General features: G+C 41.6%; 1 protein-coding gene across 1 annotated transcript; it reads right to left on the bottom strand.

Moving 5' to 3' along the window:
- Positions 1 to 6862: 6862 nt before the first annotated feature.
- LOC118392658 (calcitonin gene-related peptide 2-like) lies at positions 6863 to 9515 on the bottom strand. Its single transcript, XM_035784702.1, has 4 exons — positions 9427 to 9515; positions 8999 to 9085; positions 8414 to 8548; positions 6863 to 7425 (listed from the first exon to the last, which is right to left on the bottom strand). The coding sequence occupies exons 2-4, from the start codon at positions 9067 to 9069 to the stop codon at positions 7251 to 7253; spliced, it is 381 nt and encodes a 126-aa protein (XP_035640595.1). The 5' UTR covers positions 9070 to 9085; positions 9427 to 9515; the 3' UTR covers positions 6863 to 7250.
- Between the last annotated feature and the right edge of the window lie 7821 nt (positions 9516 to 17336).

The raw sequence follows: 17336 nt of genomic DNA, 5'->3' as shown, positions 1-17336 counted from the left end.
CAAAATATGTGCTCAACTTTCATCAACATAACGATACACCCTTTAAACTGGTACAATATTTCCACTGATGGATGGCACAAGCATATTTTAGACCAAAATGCTAATGAGCCCCACCAGTACATTGCCCCACATACCTTATATCGAATATATTGGGCAGAAAATGTACCTTTATACTTGATTATCTGCACATGTACCCTTAATGGTACTGACCAAGTGGCACAGTGCTGAGGTGCCACTATGGCCTGGGTCACAGCTGACCGGAACCTCTGATGGAAGGCTGAAAACCGTGGGAGGTGAAAGGGTCGGGCATTTGACTAATCCAAGATGGGTGAACAGGTGAATGGGTCGACACTTCCACTGCGCTTGAGTCAGCACACCAGTTGTTGTTGATGAAGAGGCAAACCCCTTTACCCTCGATACTCCACTGTCCTGTCTGCACAGTGAATGGAAAATCCATCAAATTGAACAGCCATGGAGAGTATTTTATCCGAAAGACATGTTTCAGAAAATCAGAGAATGTTGCAGTGTCAAGACTCCTGTTGATAGCAAATCCGCAATCGGAGATGAGCCATCTTATTTTCATGTGACTGGCCAGTAGAATGGAGGGAAGAGGTGGCCGGTTGTCCCTTTGCCTTAATCTCACCGGGATCCCCCCTCTCTTGCCTTTGTAAATCTGCTTTTCCTCTTGGACTGCCCAAAAATTGGGTCGGAATTATAGAAAGAGCAGATGAGACGAAGTTGAAGCTGGAATAGCTGGAAACTATGAAATAACACACATGGAATCATGTAATAACCAAAAAAGTGTTAAACAAATCAAAATATATTTTATATTTGATATACTTCAGAGTAGCCTTGATGACAACTTTGCACACTCTTGGCATTCTCTCAACCAGCTTCATGAGGTAGTCACCTGGAATGCATTTCAATTAACAGGTGTGCCTTGTTAAAGGTTAATTTGTGGATTTTCTTTCCTTCTTAATTTCGTTTTGAGCTGATCAGTTGTGTTGTGACCAGGTAGGGTGGTATACGTGGCAGGAACAGCTCAAATAAGCAAAAAGAAACGACAGTCCATCATTACTTTAAGACATGAAGGTCAGTCAATTTGGAACATTTCAAGAACTTTGAAAGTTTCTTCAAGTACATGAAATGTTTTTCTTGGCCCTGGAAACAATTACAGAGTTCAGACAGAAAGAAAGATCTCACCAGATTTCAACACCAATCAGACGTCATACTCTTATGAGTGTGCCCATGTGTCAATTAGTGATACTAATCAGAGTTAAACAGACTTACGTTTCTACATCCAGACAGAGTAGGATCGACTTAATGTGCCGAGCATGTTAATTACCCTGTGACAAGGGACCGTAACCTCTGACCCTCCTGATATGGAATTGTGTAGACATTCACGGCGATGTAAGAGATATAAAACAGTGTGTGAGATATAATAGCCAGCCAGATATCCATGACTGCTGTTACATGTTTGATTAAGGGCTAATGTCAGAGTCTGGGGTGTTGTTTAAATGCTGGGATTATTAAAAGAGAAGTGATCTGACATTAGATGGGAAAACACATTTCCATTAGCTGCCTGGTATAATTATGCTGTGGGAGTATAACACAGGTGAAGTGTGAAGTGCTACTGATGTGACATTATAATGAACGGGCCTCTCCTCTCTGCTCCATCCAAACTATTTTTAGAAAACAGTTATGTGTAGCATTAGTAATGATATGATCAATAAACTTGGAAGATATAGTTCCTGTTCTGTTTGTAAATGCTCTGGTAGGTTATAATAGCTCTATCCAGCGAATAGCTCTATTCAGCATATCTGACTGCTACCCCCCACCCCCACATCACTGGATTCCTGCCACAATAGACTGCTTTGCTTTATATTGGCCAGGTCACAGTTGTAAATGAGAACTTGTTCTCAACTGGCCTACCTGGTTAAATAAATGCGAAATAAAAAACTTTAAAAATACAATTTGAGTAATAGGCTACACTATCAACAGTATTAATGGAATTAGCTCAAACAATCCATAGAGATAAAGCTTTTATCAACCTACCAGTGTGTTTACAAAAATTACAGGAACTACATCGTACAAGTGTATTGATCATATCTTTATTAATGCTGCAGAACTTTGTTCTAAAGCTGTATCCACACCCATTTGATGTCGTGACCATAATATAGTGGCTATATCCAGAAAGGCCAAGGTTCCAAATGCTGAGCCTAAAATATTGTATAGAAGTTCATAAACAAGGTTTTCCTATGTTGAATGTAAATAAGATTTGGTAACCTGATGTGCCTAATGAGGAGCATCCCGGCACTGCATTTGATGCATTTATGAAATTGTTACTTTCAGTTCTCAATAAGCATGCACCTATTAGGAAACTGACTGTTAAAACTGTTATGGCCCCCTGGATTGATAAGGAATTGAAAAACTGTATGGTTGAGAGAAATCAAGCAAAGGGAGTGGCGAATACGTCTGGCTGCACATCTGATTGGAAGACATATTGTAAATTGAGAAATTACGGGACTAAACTGAACATTTTATTATAAAATTAAGATAAATTATACAAAGTATGACGGAAAAAAGCTTCGGAGTACTTTAAATGAAATTATGGGCAGAAAGACTAATTCAACTTCATCTTTCATTGCATCTGAGGGCTCATTCATCATAAAACCTTTTGATATTGCCACATTTATTTAGAACTATTTCATTGGCAAAGTTGGCAAATTTAGGCATGAAATGTCAACAACAAACTGTGACTATCATTTTCATGGATAAAATACCTAATAATGAAAGAAAAGCATTGTAATTTAGACTTTTATAAAGGTTATTATTTATTTATTTATTTCACCTTTATTTAACCAGGTAGGCAAGTTGAAAACAAGTTCTCATCTACAATTGTGACCTGGCCAAGATAAAGTTCGACACATCCAACAACACAGAGTTACACATGGAGTAAAACAAACATACAGTCAATAATACAGTATAAACAAGTCTATATACGATGTAAGCAAATGAGGTGAGATAAGGGAGGTAAAGGCAAAAAAAGGCAATGGTGGCAAAGTAAATACAATATAGCAAGTAAAACACTGGAATGGTAGATTTGCAATGGAAGAATGTGCAAAGTAGAAATAAAAAATAATTGGGTGCAAAGGAGCAAAATAAATAAATAAATTAAATACAGTAGGGAAAGAGGTAGTTGTTTGGGCTAAATGATAGGTGGGCTATGTACAGGTGCAGTAATCTGTGAGCTGCTCTGACAGTTGGTGCTTAAAGCTAGTAAGCTAGTGTGGGAGAGGTGGAAAAGTAATTGCTGTCAATCAATAATGAGAAACCACCTGGTAATGACAACCTAGATGGAAAGCTACTGAGGAAGATAGTGGACTGTATTGACACATCTTTATTCTGAGCCTGGAGAAAAGTTTGTCCACAGACTTTTAGGGAAGCTACAGTCATTCCGGTACCCAAAAATGTGTAAAGCTCCCTTTGCTGGCTTTAACAGCCGACCAATCAACTTGCTGCCGGTTCTTAGCAAACTCATTGAAAAGATTGTGTTTGACCAGATACAATGCTATCTCTGTGAACAATTTAACAACTGACTTTCAGCATGCTTATAGGGAAGGACACTCAACATGTACTGCACTGACACAAATGACTGATGATTGGCTGAAAGATATCGATAATAAGATACTGACTGTCATTTGTTCTATTTTTTTTTTTACATGATCTGCCATATCATGGATAGAGATCTATCTACCTAATAGAACACAGAGGGTTTTCTTTCATGGAAGCTTCTCTAACGTAAAACATGTAAAATGTGGTATTCCACAAGGGAGCTGTCTTGGCCCTACTGTTCTCAATTTTTACAAATAATCTACCATTAACGTTAAACATAACCTGTGTGTCTATGTACACAGATGATTCAATACTATACACGTCAGCACCCACAGCTAGTAAAAACCCTAAACAAATAGTTGGAGTCAGTTTTATAATGGGTGGTTAGGAATCAATTTGGAATGAACATACAGTATTTAAAACCTAAAGCATTGCATTTAGCACAAATCACTTTCTAGCTACTGGACCTCAGCTGAATCTGGTTATGAATAATGTGGCTGTAGAGCAAGTAGAAGAGACTAAACTTCTTGGTGTTACCTTAGATTGTAAACTGTTATGGTCAAAGCATATTGATTATATTGTTGTAAAGATGGGGAGAGGTTTGTCTGTGCTGAATAGATGCTCTGCTTTTTTAACATCATATGCAACCAAACAAGTCCTGTAAGCTCTGATTTGATCGTATCTTGACTATTGCCCAGTTGTATGGGCAGGTATGGCAAAAAAGGACCTAGAAAAGCTTCAGCTGGACCAGAACAGAGCAGCACATTTGGCCCTCAAATGTACATGGAGGGCCAATGTCAATAACATGCATGTCAGTCTCTTCTGGTTCAGAGTGGAGGAGAGATTGACTGCATCACTCATTGTTGGTCTTTATAAGAAGCATTGACGTGCTGAAAGTACTGTCTGTTCAGCGAGTTTACACACAGCTCAAAAACCAATACCACAACACACATAGTCATTGGCCTCTTCACAGTCCCCAAGTCCGGAACAGAGGCTGGGAGATGCACAGCACTGTATAGAGCAATGACTATATGTATCAGGTTTGAAGGTAAGACCCAGGTGCAGACAGTGTTAAAGTAACAAAAGTTTATTCAATCGAACACGGGCAGGCAAAGGTACAGGACGGCAGACAGGCTCAGGGTCACGTCAGGCAGAGGTCGGTAATACAGAGTTGTAGGGCAAAGGTACAGAACGGCAGGCAGGCTCAGGGCAGGCAGAAAGGTCAAAACAGGGAAAACTATAAAAACAGGAACTATAGACAAGACAGGAGCAATGAGAAAAACGCTGGTAAGTTAGATGAACAAACAAACTGGCAACAGATAAACAGAGAACAAAGGTATAAATACACGGGACAATGGGGAAGATGGGCAACACCTGGAGTGGGGAAGAGACATTCACAAAGACAGGTGAAACAGATGTGACAATTCCGTGTGACAAGGAACTCTCTTTTTCACCTCAGGCAACTTAGGCAAGCAATAAAATCAGTTAAAAAACAACAACAGATGAAACAACACCCCAAGAAACACACACACGCACGCGCACACACACACACACACACACACACACACACACACACACACACACACACACACACACACACACACACACACACACACACACACACACACACACACACACACTCACACACACACACACACACACATTATTCTTAGTACTATTTATTTTTCTTCTTTTTTTAAGGAGTCGTATTGTTCTTTAGTCATAGTCTTAGTTTAAATTTGTGTTGCTATTCCTGTCCATCAGTGTTCTGTATTTTGTCATGTTCTATGTTTTGTGTGGACCCCAGGACGAACACCTGCTGTTTCTTCAACAGCTAATGGGGATCTGAATATAAATCATAAATCAATATCTGTATTCTTTTGGTTGAGGGCCTTGATGTTTTCATTATATTATGAACCCTTATAAAACATGTCTATGTGATACAATGCTTATAAGGTCTGCAGTGCACTTCAGAAACAGAGCTTGCTGTTTCAATATAATACTACAACACATCCAGTGTAATAGTTCTCAGTCCATGGCAATTCTCAACTTGAATTGCCTGTATATTAAATGACCATTGACGCAAAGATGGCCTAAAAAGGAAATGTTGTACTGGTCATCTCTGTATTATGGTTATATTTGACAAATGAATGCTCAACCTGTGGTGCCTGAAGGTGCTATAGCCACACTGAATTGGTAATTTCACTCATGCGTACTCTATCCCTCCCTGCTGTGATATTGATGTGATTTATTCATTTCTGGACCTCATACCTATCTACAACATTTCTATGAGCTATTTGGAAGGGCCTATTACTTTTCTTCTGGAATGCTGTTAAAAGACATGTCCAACTTGTTGTCAGCAGCAAGTAATGATCTCTAAATGGAAGTAATATGGTGAGTGAGAGTATGTGTGTGTGTGAGAGAGAGAGAGAGAGAGAGAGAGAGAGAGAGAGAGAGAGAGAGAGAGAGAGAGAGAGAGAGAGAGAGAGAGAGAGAGAGAGAGAGAGAGAGAGAGAGAGAGAGAGAGAGAGAGAGAATGAGAGAGAGAGAGAGAGAGAGAGAGAGAGAGAGAGAGAGAGAGAGAGAGATTAATGGAGTAGTTCAAAATGTCATCTGTGGTATTGTCACAGGTAGACAACTCTCATCAGAAATCAGTATTGCAGTGCATCAACAACATCTCCGTCGATGTGAATGACCCCTGCCTAATTGACTACTCTTGATGTACATTATCCTAGAGGTAGGCTATATGCTTGTTATTCATATGAATAGCTTGACACACCTCTGAACCCTATCCCACAGCGTCAGCCATGTTTTGAGGGCTTAATGGCTGGTCTGTGTATGGCATCATCAGCTAAATTAACTTCTGTGCTATTTTTAAAAATATCCTCTCATGTCTGGGTTAAAAAGCAGTGGAATACAGGTGTAATTTTCTGCTCGCACTGGGAATGGTATTAATCAAACACAGGTTAATTAATGTAGTGTCACACCATCCAATACCTGAAAGTACATGTATCTGTTGAGTAACTCATGTATTATACTGTATGCCTGCGTGTATTGCCTCATTGAGTCTACATGTTGCCTTTCATTCATGAGCACACCATTTAATTATAATTTATAAAGCATTTACGAGTATTCATAAGCGTACTGGTTTGTTAAGTTAATAAGTGAATGCTTTACTTAAGTTATCAAAGAGCTCAACATTGTATCTGCATGACTGAAACTATTAATGACGTGCGGTGAAACCAGCGACTTTTAAAAACCTTTCAACTTTATTACAAAAACAAATAACCTACACAACAGTCAAACAGAAGGACAAAACTTGTATTTGATATGCCTTCTGCACCCGTTTACTTTTTACTTGTTTTTAATTCACATACCGTGGTGGGGTTAGTGTTGAGTTGAACCAGCTGGGCTCACAGAACAGAGACTAGTATCTCATCAGCCTCTAGTCTGATTTGTGTAACAAATACTTATTTATTATTATTCTATACCAAAAGGCACTGTTTTTTTCTGAAGTTCATAAAAGAAAGAAAAGCTCAAGTTAATGATACATAACCATCCTTGTTGTTTACATGGTGGTGTGGTCATTTCAGCTGAGCATATCCTACATCAGTGGGCTTTGAACCCATGCATCACTAGAGAGGCATATCGCTGCGAGGCTGCAGTAGATCCCGTTTCCCGTAGGTGCTGGAGCCTACGTTGGTGGGGGCGTACACCGTGCCGATGGTGTTGCTGGAGCGGGTCAGGAAGTCGGCCAGTCGCTGGGTTACACAGGTAGCCGTGTTGCACTTCCTTTTCTCCATGTGGTGGCTGATGGGATTATCAGAGGACAGCAATCAATGAATCCAATATGTCGAACAAATTATGCATGACTTATCTAAACATTTATAGAGTGGTAGAGATCAGGAAAATATAGCAAATGTATTGGCCTACCAGACATACTGTATAGTAAGTGGATAAAAATAGCCACCATTTGATACTAACATGATAATATCACTACTGCAGCTACTAGTAACAATAATAGTAATAGCAATAAACTATTATTATTATTAAGATCACTATTATTCAATGTAAGTTATTATATTATTATCACTATTATCACCCCCCCACACACACACACACACACATTTCAGCTTAGTTCAATTCTGATCCACATGAATCTTCACTATGAAAAATAATTATTTAGTAACTGGTTCCACAGCCTTTTGTTTTGTTTACTGAACTTTCAGTCAAAGTGCCCAAACTGAGCTCTAACTTGAGAAAACTCTCAAACACAGTGCTTTTAACATTCAATGTTTTTTACCTACATATTTCACACATGTTGACATACATGATGGCATTGTGCATGTTCATTTATAGATGGCGGCATAGTAGGAAGATAGGATTTCGTGAACCAAGAGGTTGTTAGTTCAAATCCCAGGTGAGGACATGTTGAATAATAATTACTGTATAAAATTAACATGCACAATGTAAACATGTTTATGTCAATGTGTGTCAAATATATAGGTTGAAAACATTGCATGTTAAAAGCACTATTTGAATGTGTGGGTGTCCCTAACCTAGATTTTTCTTAAATCAGAGTTCATTTTAGGCCAACTAAAAATGTTCAGTTCAGATAATATTTTAGTATATTTTGACTGACAAGTTGAGTAAAATCCATGGATCCATTTACGAAATAATAATTTGTTTAATCAATTCGATTATTTTACATTGTTTTGTCTGCAAAATTATCAACATTTGCACTCAATCAACAAATCAATAAATGAGGTGCAACTTATATAATAAGGTGCAACCTTACCTGTTGACAGGTGTGAGCCCTCTCTGGAGCCGCACGCCAATGAGGCCAAGGTAGTGGTTGGAGACGATCCCGGGCACGAGCCAGCCTTCTCTGTCCGGGAGCGCGCTTTCTTGCTCCCGAGATGAGGTGAAGTACCTGAATCAGGATGAGAAAAGAGCCAAACCGTCACTCCGACTGGTGACTGATGCCCACTTCAAAACATAATCTCAATTCTCGAGGGCGCAATGGAGTGGCCACGATTCACATATTCCTGTCTCTGCCTTGGCAGGACAAAACCCGACCTCTCGGATGTCACGATTGCAATGGATATTCATCTCAATGATCTCATCAATGTCATTAGCCGGTTGTAGAGTTAGACTACCCACGTCGTTAATTGATTTCTTACGGTTCAAGATGGATGTGCCAAATTACGTACAACTTAAAACCGGTGCTATATCAGTTGAGTGATTAATTCACCTGCAAAATTAAACCCACTTCCTAGTGTCAATTGAACTTTGGGCGACACTGCACGACACTTGTAACTGTACATCACAGAAGTGACACTCAGAAATAACGGAAATAACTGAGGCAGCTTTGCGCTCTCACCTGTTGCTAGGGAGGGTGGCGACACATGGCAGCAGCACGAGAAGGAACACGGGCAGCTTCAGGTAATACATCGTGCACGCGGGATCCCTGCACGAAAACAAAATATGGTAAGTCAATAATCACACACACTGTTGAATTACACAAGTAGAGGGATGCACATGCCTGTAAATAGTGTAACCCTCACCCATCAATTATGCAGTTTATGCTACTAGAACACTTTAGAATAGAATGACAGCAGAAACGGCCAAAGTTCTGTAGAACAGCTAACCATGCAAACCAACGACCACAAAACAGTCAAGCCACTCAACAGCCTACCCTCAACCACACAGGGAAAAGAGAGACAAATACTTGGGATAGTATAGTGTATAAGTGTCCTGGTCTCCATCTCTCTCAGATCAATATGCATTCTAATGGTCTGGTTTACTCACCCTCAGTAGTTAAACCCAATCGCCAGTGGATCCAAAGACAGACACTGCTACTGTCAGTGGTTTCTTAGACTGTCACAGACACACACACTCTCACACAGATATAGGCTTCACCCTCAACCACTTGTGACATCACCCCTCCAAATATAGTCCTGCGTTTCCATTAGCAGGGATGAGGTTCACTGAAAGAAACTCGAATCCACAGCAAGAGTCACCTACTCCACACACGCACACACACAACATCATCTTCGTCATTCTCATCATCAGCGTCATCGAACTGTGGTTGGACTGGTCTGCTGTAAACTCACACTGGGGGAGACAACACAGCCGGGGCAGAAACCACACATACATTTTACATAAAAATATTGCATTAAGTTCTTAGGGCAGAAAGTTTATTTTTCTCCAATAATGAAGGTAGTCGCTTGGCAAAATTATGGGATAACAACTACAATATTGCGGATAAAGGGTTCAGGAGCTAGGTTTCACCCCCAGTTCATTTTCAAATGTAGTTACTGGTGAGTGTAGGAATTAGTACATACTATCAATACCTCATCATGTCACCCACTTCTTCTCCATCCCACTACCTAGTCTGCAGTACCTATAGTCCACACGCTCCACAACCCACTCTGGTGGGAGGGGAATGATTTAAACGGTGAAAGGAACCACAGTAACTATACTAAACAAAAATATAAACGCAACATTTGAAGTGTTGGTCCCATGTTTCATGAGCTGAAATGAAAGATCCCAGAAATTGTCCATGGACACAAACAGCTTATTTCTCAAAAATGTTGTGCACAAATGTGTTTACATCCCAGTTAGTGTTTCTCCATTGCCAAGATAATCCATCCACCTGACAGGTGTAGCATATCAAGAAGCTGATTAAACAGCATTATCATTACACAGGTGCACCTTGTGCTGGGGACAATAAAAGGCCACTCTAAAATGTGCAGTTTAGTCACACAACACAATGCCACAGATGCCTCAAGTCTTGAGGGAGCGCACAATTGGCATAATGACTGTAGGAATGTCCACCAGAGCTGGCAGTACGTCCAACCAGCCTCACAACCGCAGACCACATGTAACCACGCCAGCCTAGGACCTCCACATCCGGCTTCTTCACCTGTGGGATCGTCTGAGATCAGCCATCCGGACAGCTGATGAAACTGAGGAGTACCTCTGTCTGTAATTAAAGCTTTTTTGTGGGTAAAAACTAATTCTGATCGGCGTGGCCTGGCTCCCCAGGCCCTCCCAGGTCCACACATGGCTGCACCCCTGCCCAGTCATGTGAAGTCCATAGATTAGGGCCTATTGAATTAATTTCAATTGACTGATTTCCTTATATGAACTGTAACTCAATATATAACCTTAGAAATTGTTGCATGTTGCGCTTATAATTTTGTTCAGTATAGTTCAAGTTAAACTCCATAGAAGTTGCTAGCATGGTTATCTCTGAGGTTGTTTTGCGCTCACACACACCCTGATTACCCAGAATCCTCCCCTCAGAGACTCTTTCTACACCACCACATACAGGCTCGTAGGGTGGTCTGTAGACAGAGACAGACAGAGACATGGTCCTAGTGAAGTGCAGAGTTTTACCAACAGGCCTAAGTTAGGGGAGACATGACTTACGCCGACGTGTGGTTTAGCTAGGCCTGTTGGATGCAAGATTCTCCCCCTGTTTCTCCAGTGATCCTGTAACACATACACACTCACCCCATTTATGGAAGCGTTTGACCCAAAACTGTTCTACCATGATGTCCTTATGTTCATCTACTTCTAAAATTCTGTGAGATAATATGATTTCTCTCTCAGACAATCTTACATTACATGTGTTTTATTATAAGACAATACATATGGCTCGATGGTACACTGTCCTTCTCTCAGCACATATCCAAGCTGCAGGCTAAGGTTAATATAAACTTGGTTTCCCCTATCGTAATCACTCCTTTTTTTAACCCAGCTGCCAAACTAACCCTGATTTAGATGGCCATCCTTCCCATGCTAGATTACGGAGACGTCATTAGATAGATCGGCAGGTAGGGTGCTCTCGAGCGGCTAGATGTTCTTTACTATTCGGCCATCAAATTTGCCACCAATGCTCCTTATTGGACACATCACTGCACTCCATAATCCTCTGCAAACGGGTCATCTCTGCATACTCAACGCAAAACCCACTGGTTGATGCTTATTTATAAATCCCTCTTAGGCCTCACTTCCCCCTATCTGAGATACATAATACAACCCTCATCCACATACAACAGCCATTCTGCCAGTCACATTCTGTTAAAGGTCCCCAAAGCACATACATCCCTGGGTTGCTCCTCTTTTCAGTTTGCTGCAGCTAGCAACTGGAACAAGCTGCAAAAAACGCTCAAACTGGACAGTTATACATCCATCTCTTCAGATAAAGACTCAATCAATCTTACTGACACTTGTGGCTGCTTTGTGTGATGTATTGTTGTTTCTACCTTGTTGCCCTGTGCTGTTTGTACCAGGTTTTGTGCTGCTACCATGTTGTTCTGCTGCCATGTTGTGTTGCTACCGTGTTATTGTCATGTTGTGTTGCTGCCATGCTGTGTTGTTGTCTTAGTTCTCTCTTCATGTAGTGTTGTGGTGTCTCTCTTGTCGTAATGTATGTTTTGTCCAACATTTCTATTTTTAATCCCAGCCCCCGTATACATAATGGTTAATGTGAGACGTTTTCTGATGCCTAATGTAAGACAATTAGACTGTTGAGAGTGTAATTGACGACCTGGTGAATTGAGAGACAGTGAAAAGGTGGATTAAGAAGATTGGATAAGGAGAGAAAGAGGTGATGAAGGAGTCTGGGGTGTGAACGAGTGGGAGGTGGAGAGACAACGATGACAGAGCAAAGAGAGAAAATACTTGTGTTGTATAATTGAATGAGTCTATCAAAAGTTGGGATGAGCTAACAATACGGCGTTAGTGCTTGAAACAAGAACTGAGGAAAGAGACAGGCATGCAAACATGAAAAAAGACACCAAGCACATTCTTAATGTCTCATGTAACAATTAGTCTTTGGCCCCCCAAAAAGATGTGAGGCTCTTTTTGATAAAATATTTTGACAGACATGACACATTAGCTCTGTGCTATCACCAAGTGGTGACTAATGTTCATTACAGTAATAGTTGTAATCCTCATCATAATAATGGAAAAAATAGAGGAAAACAACATCAACTCCTTAAAACAACATTTGTTGAGACAAATAACCTTTAACCTAGCACATGGTTATTGTTAAATGTAGTGCTGCACTAGACTAGCTTCCTCTTAATCAGCAGGATGACAAGGCCCAGTAGCACGTAGGCACATGCATCCAGAGCCAGCACCACACCTAAGAGTGAAAGAGATCTGTGAACCCGCTAGCCAGCCTGGTCTCATAGACAAGACGTAGCATAGTAAATGTAAATCTGCACTACAATTTCGTATTATATGTTACGTTTTGGTATGGTTAAACAAGACAGATGGTTACTTAAGGCAAAAACCAAAGGTGCTTGGTTAGGGTGGATGGGTTGGCATATAACGTCTAGCAACCCGAATGTTGCAAGTTTGAATCTCATCATGGCAAACTTCAGCATTTTAGCTAGCTAGCAAATTTTAAAGTACTTTTTAGCTAATATTGCAACTACTTAGCATGTTAGCTAACACTTACCCTAACTTGTTGAGGTTAGGGGGCAGTATTTTCACTTTGGATGAATTGCGTGCCCATAGTGAACTGCATCCTACTCTGTCCTAAATTGCTAAAAAATGCATATTATTATTACTATTGAATAGAAAACACTCTGCAGTTTCTAAAACTGTTTGAATTATGCCTGTGAGTATAACAGAACTCATAGGGCAGGCAATCTTCCAAACAAGAAGTAAAATTCTGAATGTGGGGCAACTTTGATGTCCCCTCGTTTCCCAACAATATATGGATATGGTAGCACTTCCTACGCATTCCACTAGATGTCCTCATTCAGTAGAATATATGCATGTATGTATATATGCCATTTAGCAGACGCTTTTATCCAAAGCGACTTACAGTCATGTGTGCATACATTCTACGTATGGGTGGTCCCGGGAATCGAACCCACTACCCTGGCGTTACAAGCGCCATGCTCTACCAACTGAGCTACAGAAGTAGAAAGTGGAATGGAGCATTTGCTGTGAACTTTGACCGATTGGGAGGGGAAATAGTCAGTGTCCCGACAGAATGCCATTTTCCTGTGGCGCATTTCTCTGTGGGTGCTACCGCTGTTCCATTTGGCTCCCTTTCAAAAAATGTAGAACGAAGACCAGATATAGCCCTTGGTTCACTCCAGACCTGACTGCCCTCGACCAGCACAAAAACATGCTGTGGCGGACTGCACTAGCATCGAATAGTCTCGCGATATGCAACTTTTCAGGGAAGTCAGGAACCAATACACGCAGTCAGTCAGGAAAGCAAAGGCTAGCTTTTTCAAACAGAAATTTGCATCCTGTAGCTCTCACTCCAAAAAGTTTCGGGACACTGTAAAATCCATGGAGAATAAGAGCACCTCCTCCCAGCCACCCACTGCACTGAGGCTAGGTAACACTGTCACCACCGATGAATCCATGATAATCGAGAATTTCAATTCGCATTTCTCTATGGCTGGCCATACTTTCCTCCTGGCTACCCCAATCCCAGCCAACAGCGCGGCACCCCCCCACAGCTACTTGGCCAAGCCTCCCCAGCTTCTCCTTCACCCAAATACAGACAGCAGATGTTCTGAAAGAGCTGCAAAACTTGGACCCGTACAAATCATCTGGGCTAGACAATCTGGACCCTCTCTTACTAAAATTATCCGCCACCATTTTTGCAACCCCTGTTACAAATCAAATCAAATCAAATGTATTTATATAGGCCTTCGTACATCAGCTGATATCTCAAAGTGCTGTACAGAAACCCAACCTAAAACCCCAAACAGCAAGCAATGCAGGTGTAGAAGCACGGTGGCGAGGAAAAACTCCCTAGAAAGGCCAAAACCTAGGAAGAAACCTAGAGAGGAACCAGGCTATGTGGGGTGGCCAGTCCTCTTCTGGCTGTGCCGGGTGGAGATTATAACAGAACATGGCCAAGATGTTCAAATGTTCATAAATGACCAGCATGGTCGAATAATAATAAGGCAGAACAGTTGAAACTGGAGCAGCAGCACGGTCAGGTGGACTGGGGACAGCAAGGAGTCATCATGTCAGGTAGTCCTGGGGCATGGCCCTAGGGCTCAGGTCCTCTGAGAGAGAGAAAGAAAGAGAGAAGGAGAGAATTAGAGAACGCACACCTAGATTCACACAGGACACCGAATAGGACAGGAGAAGTACTCCAGATATAACAAACTGACCCTAGCCCCCCGACACATAAACTACTGCAGCATAAATACTGGAGGCTGAGACAGGAGGGGTCAGGAGACACTGTGGCCCCATCCGAGGACACCCCCGGACAGGGCCAAACAGGAAGGATATAACCCCACCCACTTTGCCAAAGCACAGCCCCCACACCACTAGAGGGATATCTTCAACCACCAACTTACCATCCTGAGACAAGGATGAGTATAGCCCACAAAGATCTCCGCCACGGCACAACCCAAGGAGGGGGGGGGGGGCGCCAACCCAGACAGGATGACCACATCAGTGAATCAACCCACTCAGGTGACGCACCCCTTCCAGGGACGGCATGAGAGAGCCCCAGTAAGCCAGTGACTAAGCCCCCGTAATAGGGTTAGTGGCAGAGAATCCCAGTGGAAAGAGGGGAACCGGCCAGGCAGAGACAGCAAGGGCGGTTCGTTGCTCCAGAGCCTTTCCGTTCACCTTCCCACTCCTGGGCCAGACTACACTCAATCATATGACCCACTGAAGAGATGAGTCTTCAGTAAAGACTTAAAGGTTGAGACTGAGTTTGTGTCTCTGACATGGGTAGGCAGATCGTTCCATAAAAATGGAGCTCTATAGGAGAAAGCCCTGCCTCCAGCTGTTTGCTTAGAAATTCTAGGGACAATTAGGAGGCCTGCGTCTTGTGACCGTAGCGTACGTGTAGGTATGTACGGCACGACCAAATCAGAGAGATAGGTAGGAGCAAGCCCATGTAATGCTTTGTAGGTTAGCAGTAAAACCTTGAAATCAGCCCTTGCTTTGACAGGAAGCCAGTGTAGAGAGGCTAGCACTGGAGTAATATGATCAAATTTTTGGGTTCTAGTCAGGATTCTAGCAGCCGTATTTAGCACTAACTGAAGTTTATTTAGTGCTTTATCTGGGTAGACGGAAAGTAGAGCATTGCAGTAGTCTAACCTAGAAGTGACAAAAGCATGGATTAATTTTTCTGCATCATTTTTGGACAGAAAGTTTCTGATTTTTGCAATGTTACGTAGATGGAAAAAAGCTGTCCTTGAAATGGTCTTGATATGTTCTTCAAAAGAGAGATCAGGGTCCAGAGTAACGCCGAGGTCCTTCACAGTTTTATTTGAGACGACTGTACAACCATTAAGATTAATTGTCAGATTCAACAGAAGATCTCTTTGTTTCTTGGGACCTAGAATAAGCATCTCTGTTTTGTCCGAGTTTAAAAGTAGAAAGTTTGCAGCCATCCACTACCTTATGTCTGAAACACATGCTTCTAGCAAGGGCAATTTTGGGGCTTCATTGAAATGTACAGCTGTGTGTCATCCGCATAGCAGTGAAAGTTAACATTATGTTTTCGAATAACATCCCCAAGAGATAAAATATATAGTGAAAACAATAGTGGTCCTAAAACGGAACCTTGAGGAACACCGAAATTTACAGTTGATTTGTCAGAGGACAAACCATTCACAGAGACAAACTGATATCTTTTCGACAGATAAGATCTAATCCGTGTAGACCAATTTGGGCTTCCAATCTCTCCGAAAGAATGTGGTGATCGATGGTATCAAAAGCAGCACTAAGGTCTAGGAGCACGAGGACAGATGCAGAGCCTCGGTCCGATGCCATTAAAATGTCATTTACCACCTTCACAAGTGCCGTCTCAGTGCTATGATGGGGTCTAAAACCAGACTGAAGCATTTCGTATACATTGTTTGTCTTCAGGAAGGCAGTGAGTTGCTGCGCAATAGCCTTTTCTAAAATCTTTGAGAGGAATGGAAGATTCGATATGGGCCGATAGTTTTTTATATTTTCTGGGTCAAGGTTTGGCTTTTTCAAGAGAGGCTTTATTACTGCCACTTTTAGTGAGTTTGGTACACATCCGGTGGATAGAGAGCCGTTTATTATGTTCAACATAGGAGGGCCAAGCACAGGAAGCAGCTCTTTCAGTAGTTTAGTTTGAATAGGGTCCAGTATGCAGCTTGAAGGTTTAGAGGCCATGATTATTTTCATCATTGTGTCAAGAAATATAGTACTAAAACACTTGAGCGTCTCTCTTGATCCTAGGTCCTGGCAGAGTTGTGCAGACTCAGGACAACTGAGCTTTGAAGGAATATGCAGATTTAAAGAGGAGTCCGTAATTTGCTTTCTAATAATCATAATCTTTTCCTCAAAGAAGTTCATGAATTTATCACTGCTAAAGTGAAAGTCATCCTCTCTTTTTAGTTAGCTTTGCGACAGTATCAAAAAGGAATTTCGGATTGTTCTTATTTTCCTAGAAAAATAGGTTGATCGAGCAGCAGTAAGGGCTCTTCGGTACTGCAAGGTACTGTCTTTCCAAGCTAGTCGGAAGACTTCCAGTTTGGTGTGGCGCCATTTCCGTTCCAATTTTCTGGAAGCTTGCTTCAGAGCTTGGGTATTTTCTGTGTACCAGGGAGCTAGTTTCTTATGAGAAATGTTTTTAGTTTTTAGGGGTGCAACTGCATCTAGGGTATTGCACAAGGTTAAATTGAGTTCCTCAGTTAGGTGGTTAACTGATTTTTGTCCTCTGGCGTCCTTGG

Source organism: Oncorhynchus keta, chromosome 13 (genome assembly GCF_023373465.1).
Source record: "Oncorhynchus keta strain PuntledgeMale-10-30-2019 chromosome 13, Oket_V2, whole genome shotgun sequence".
Lineage (NCBI taxonomy): Eukaryota > Metazoa > Chordata > Actinopteri > Salmoniformes > Salmonidae > Oncorhynchus > Oncorhynchus keta.
Note: the sequence above shows the minus strand (reverse complement) of the source record. Positions and strands in the feature narration are given on the sequence as shown.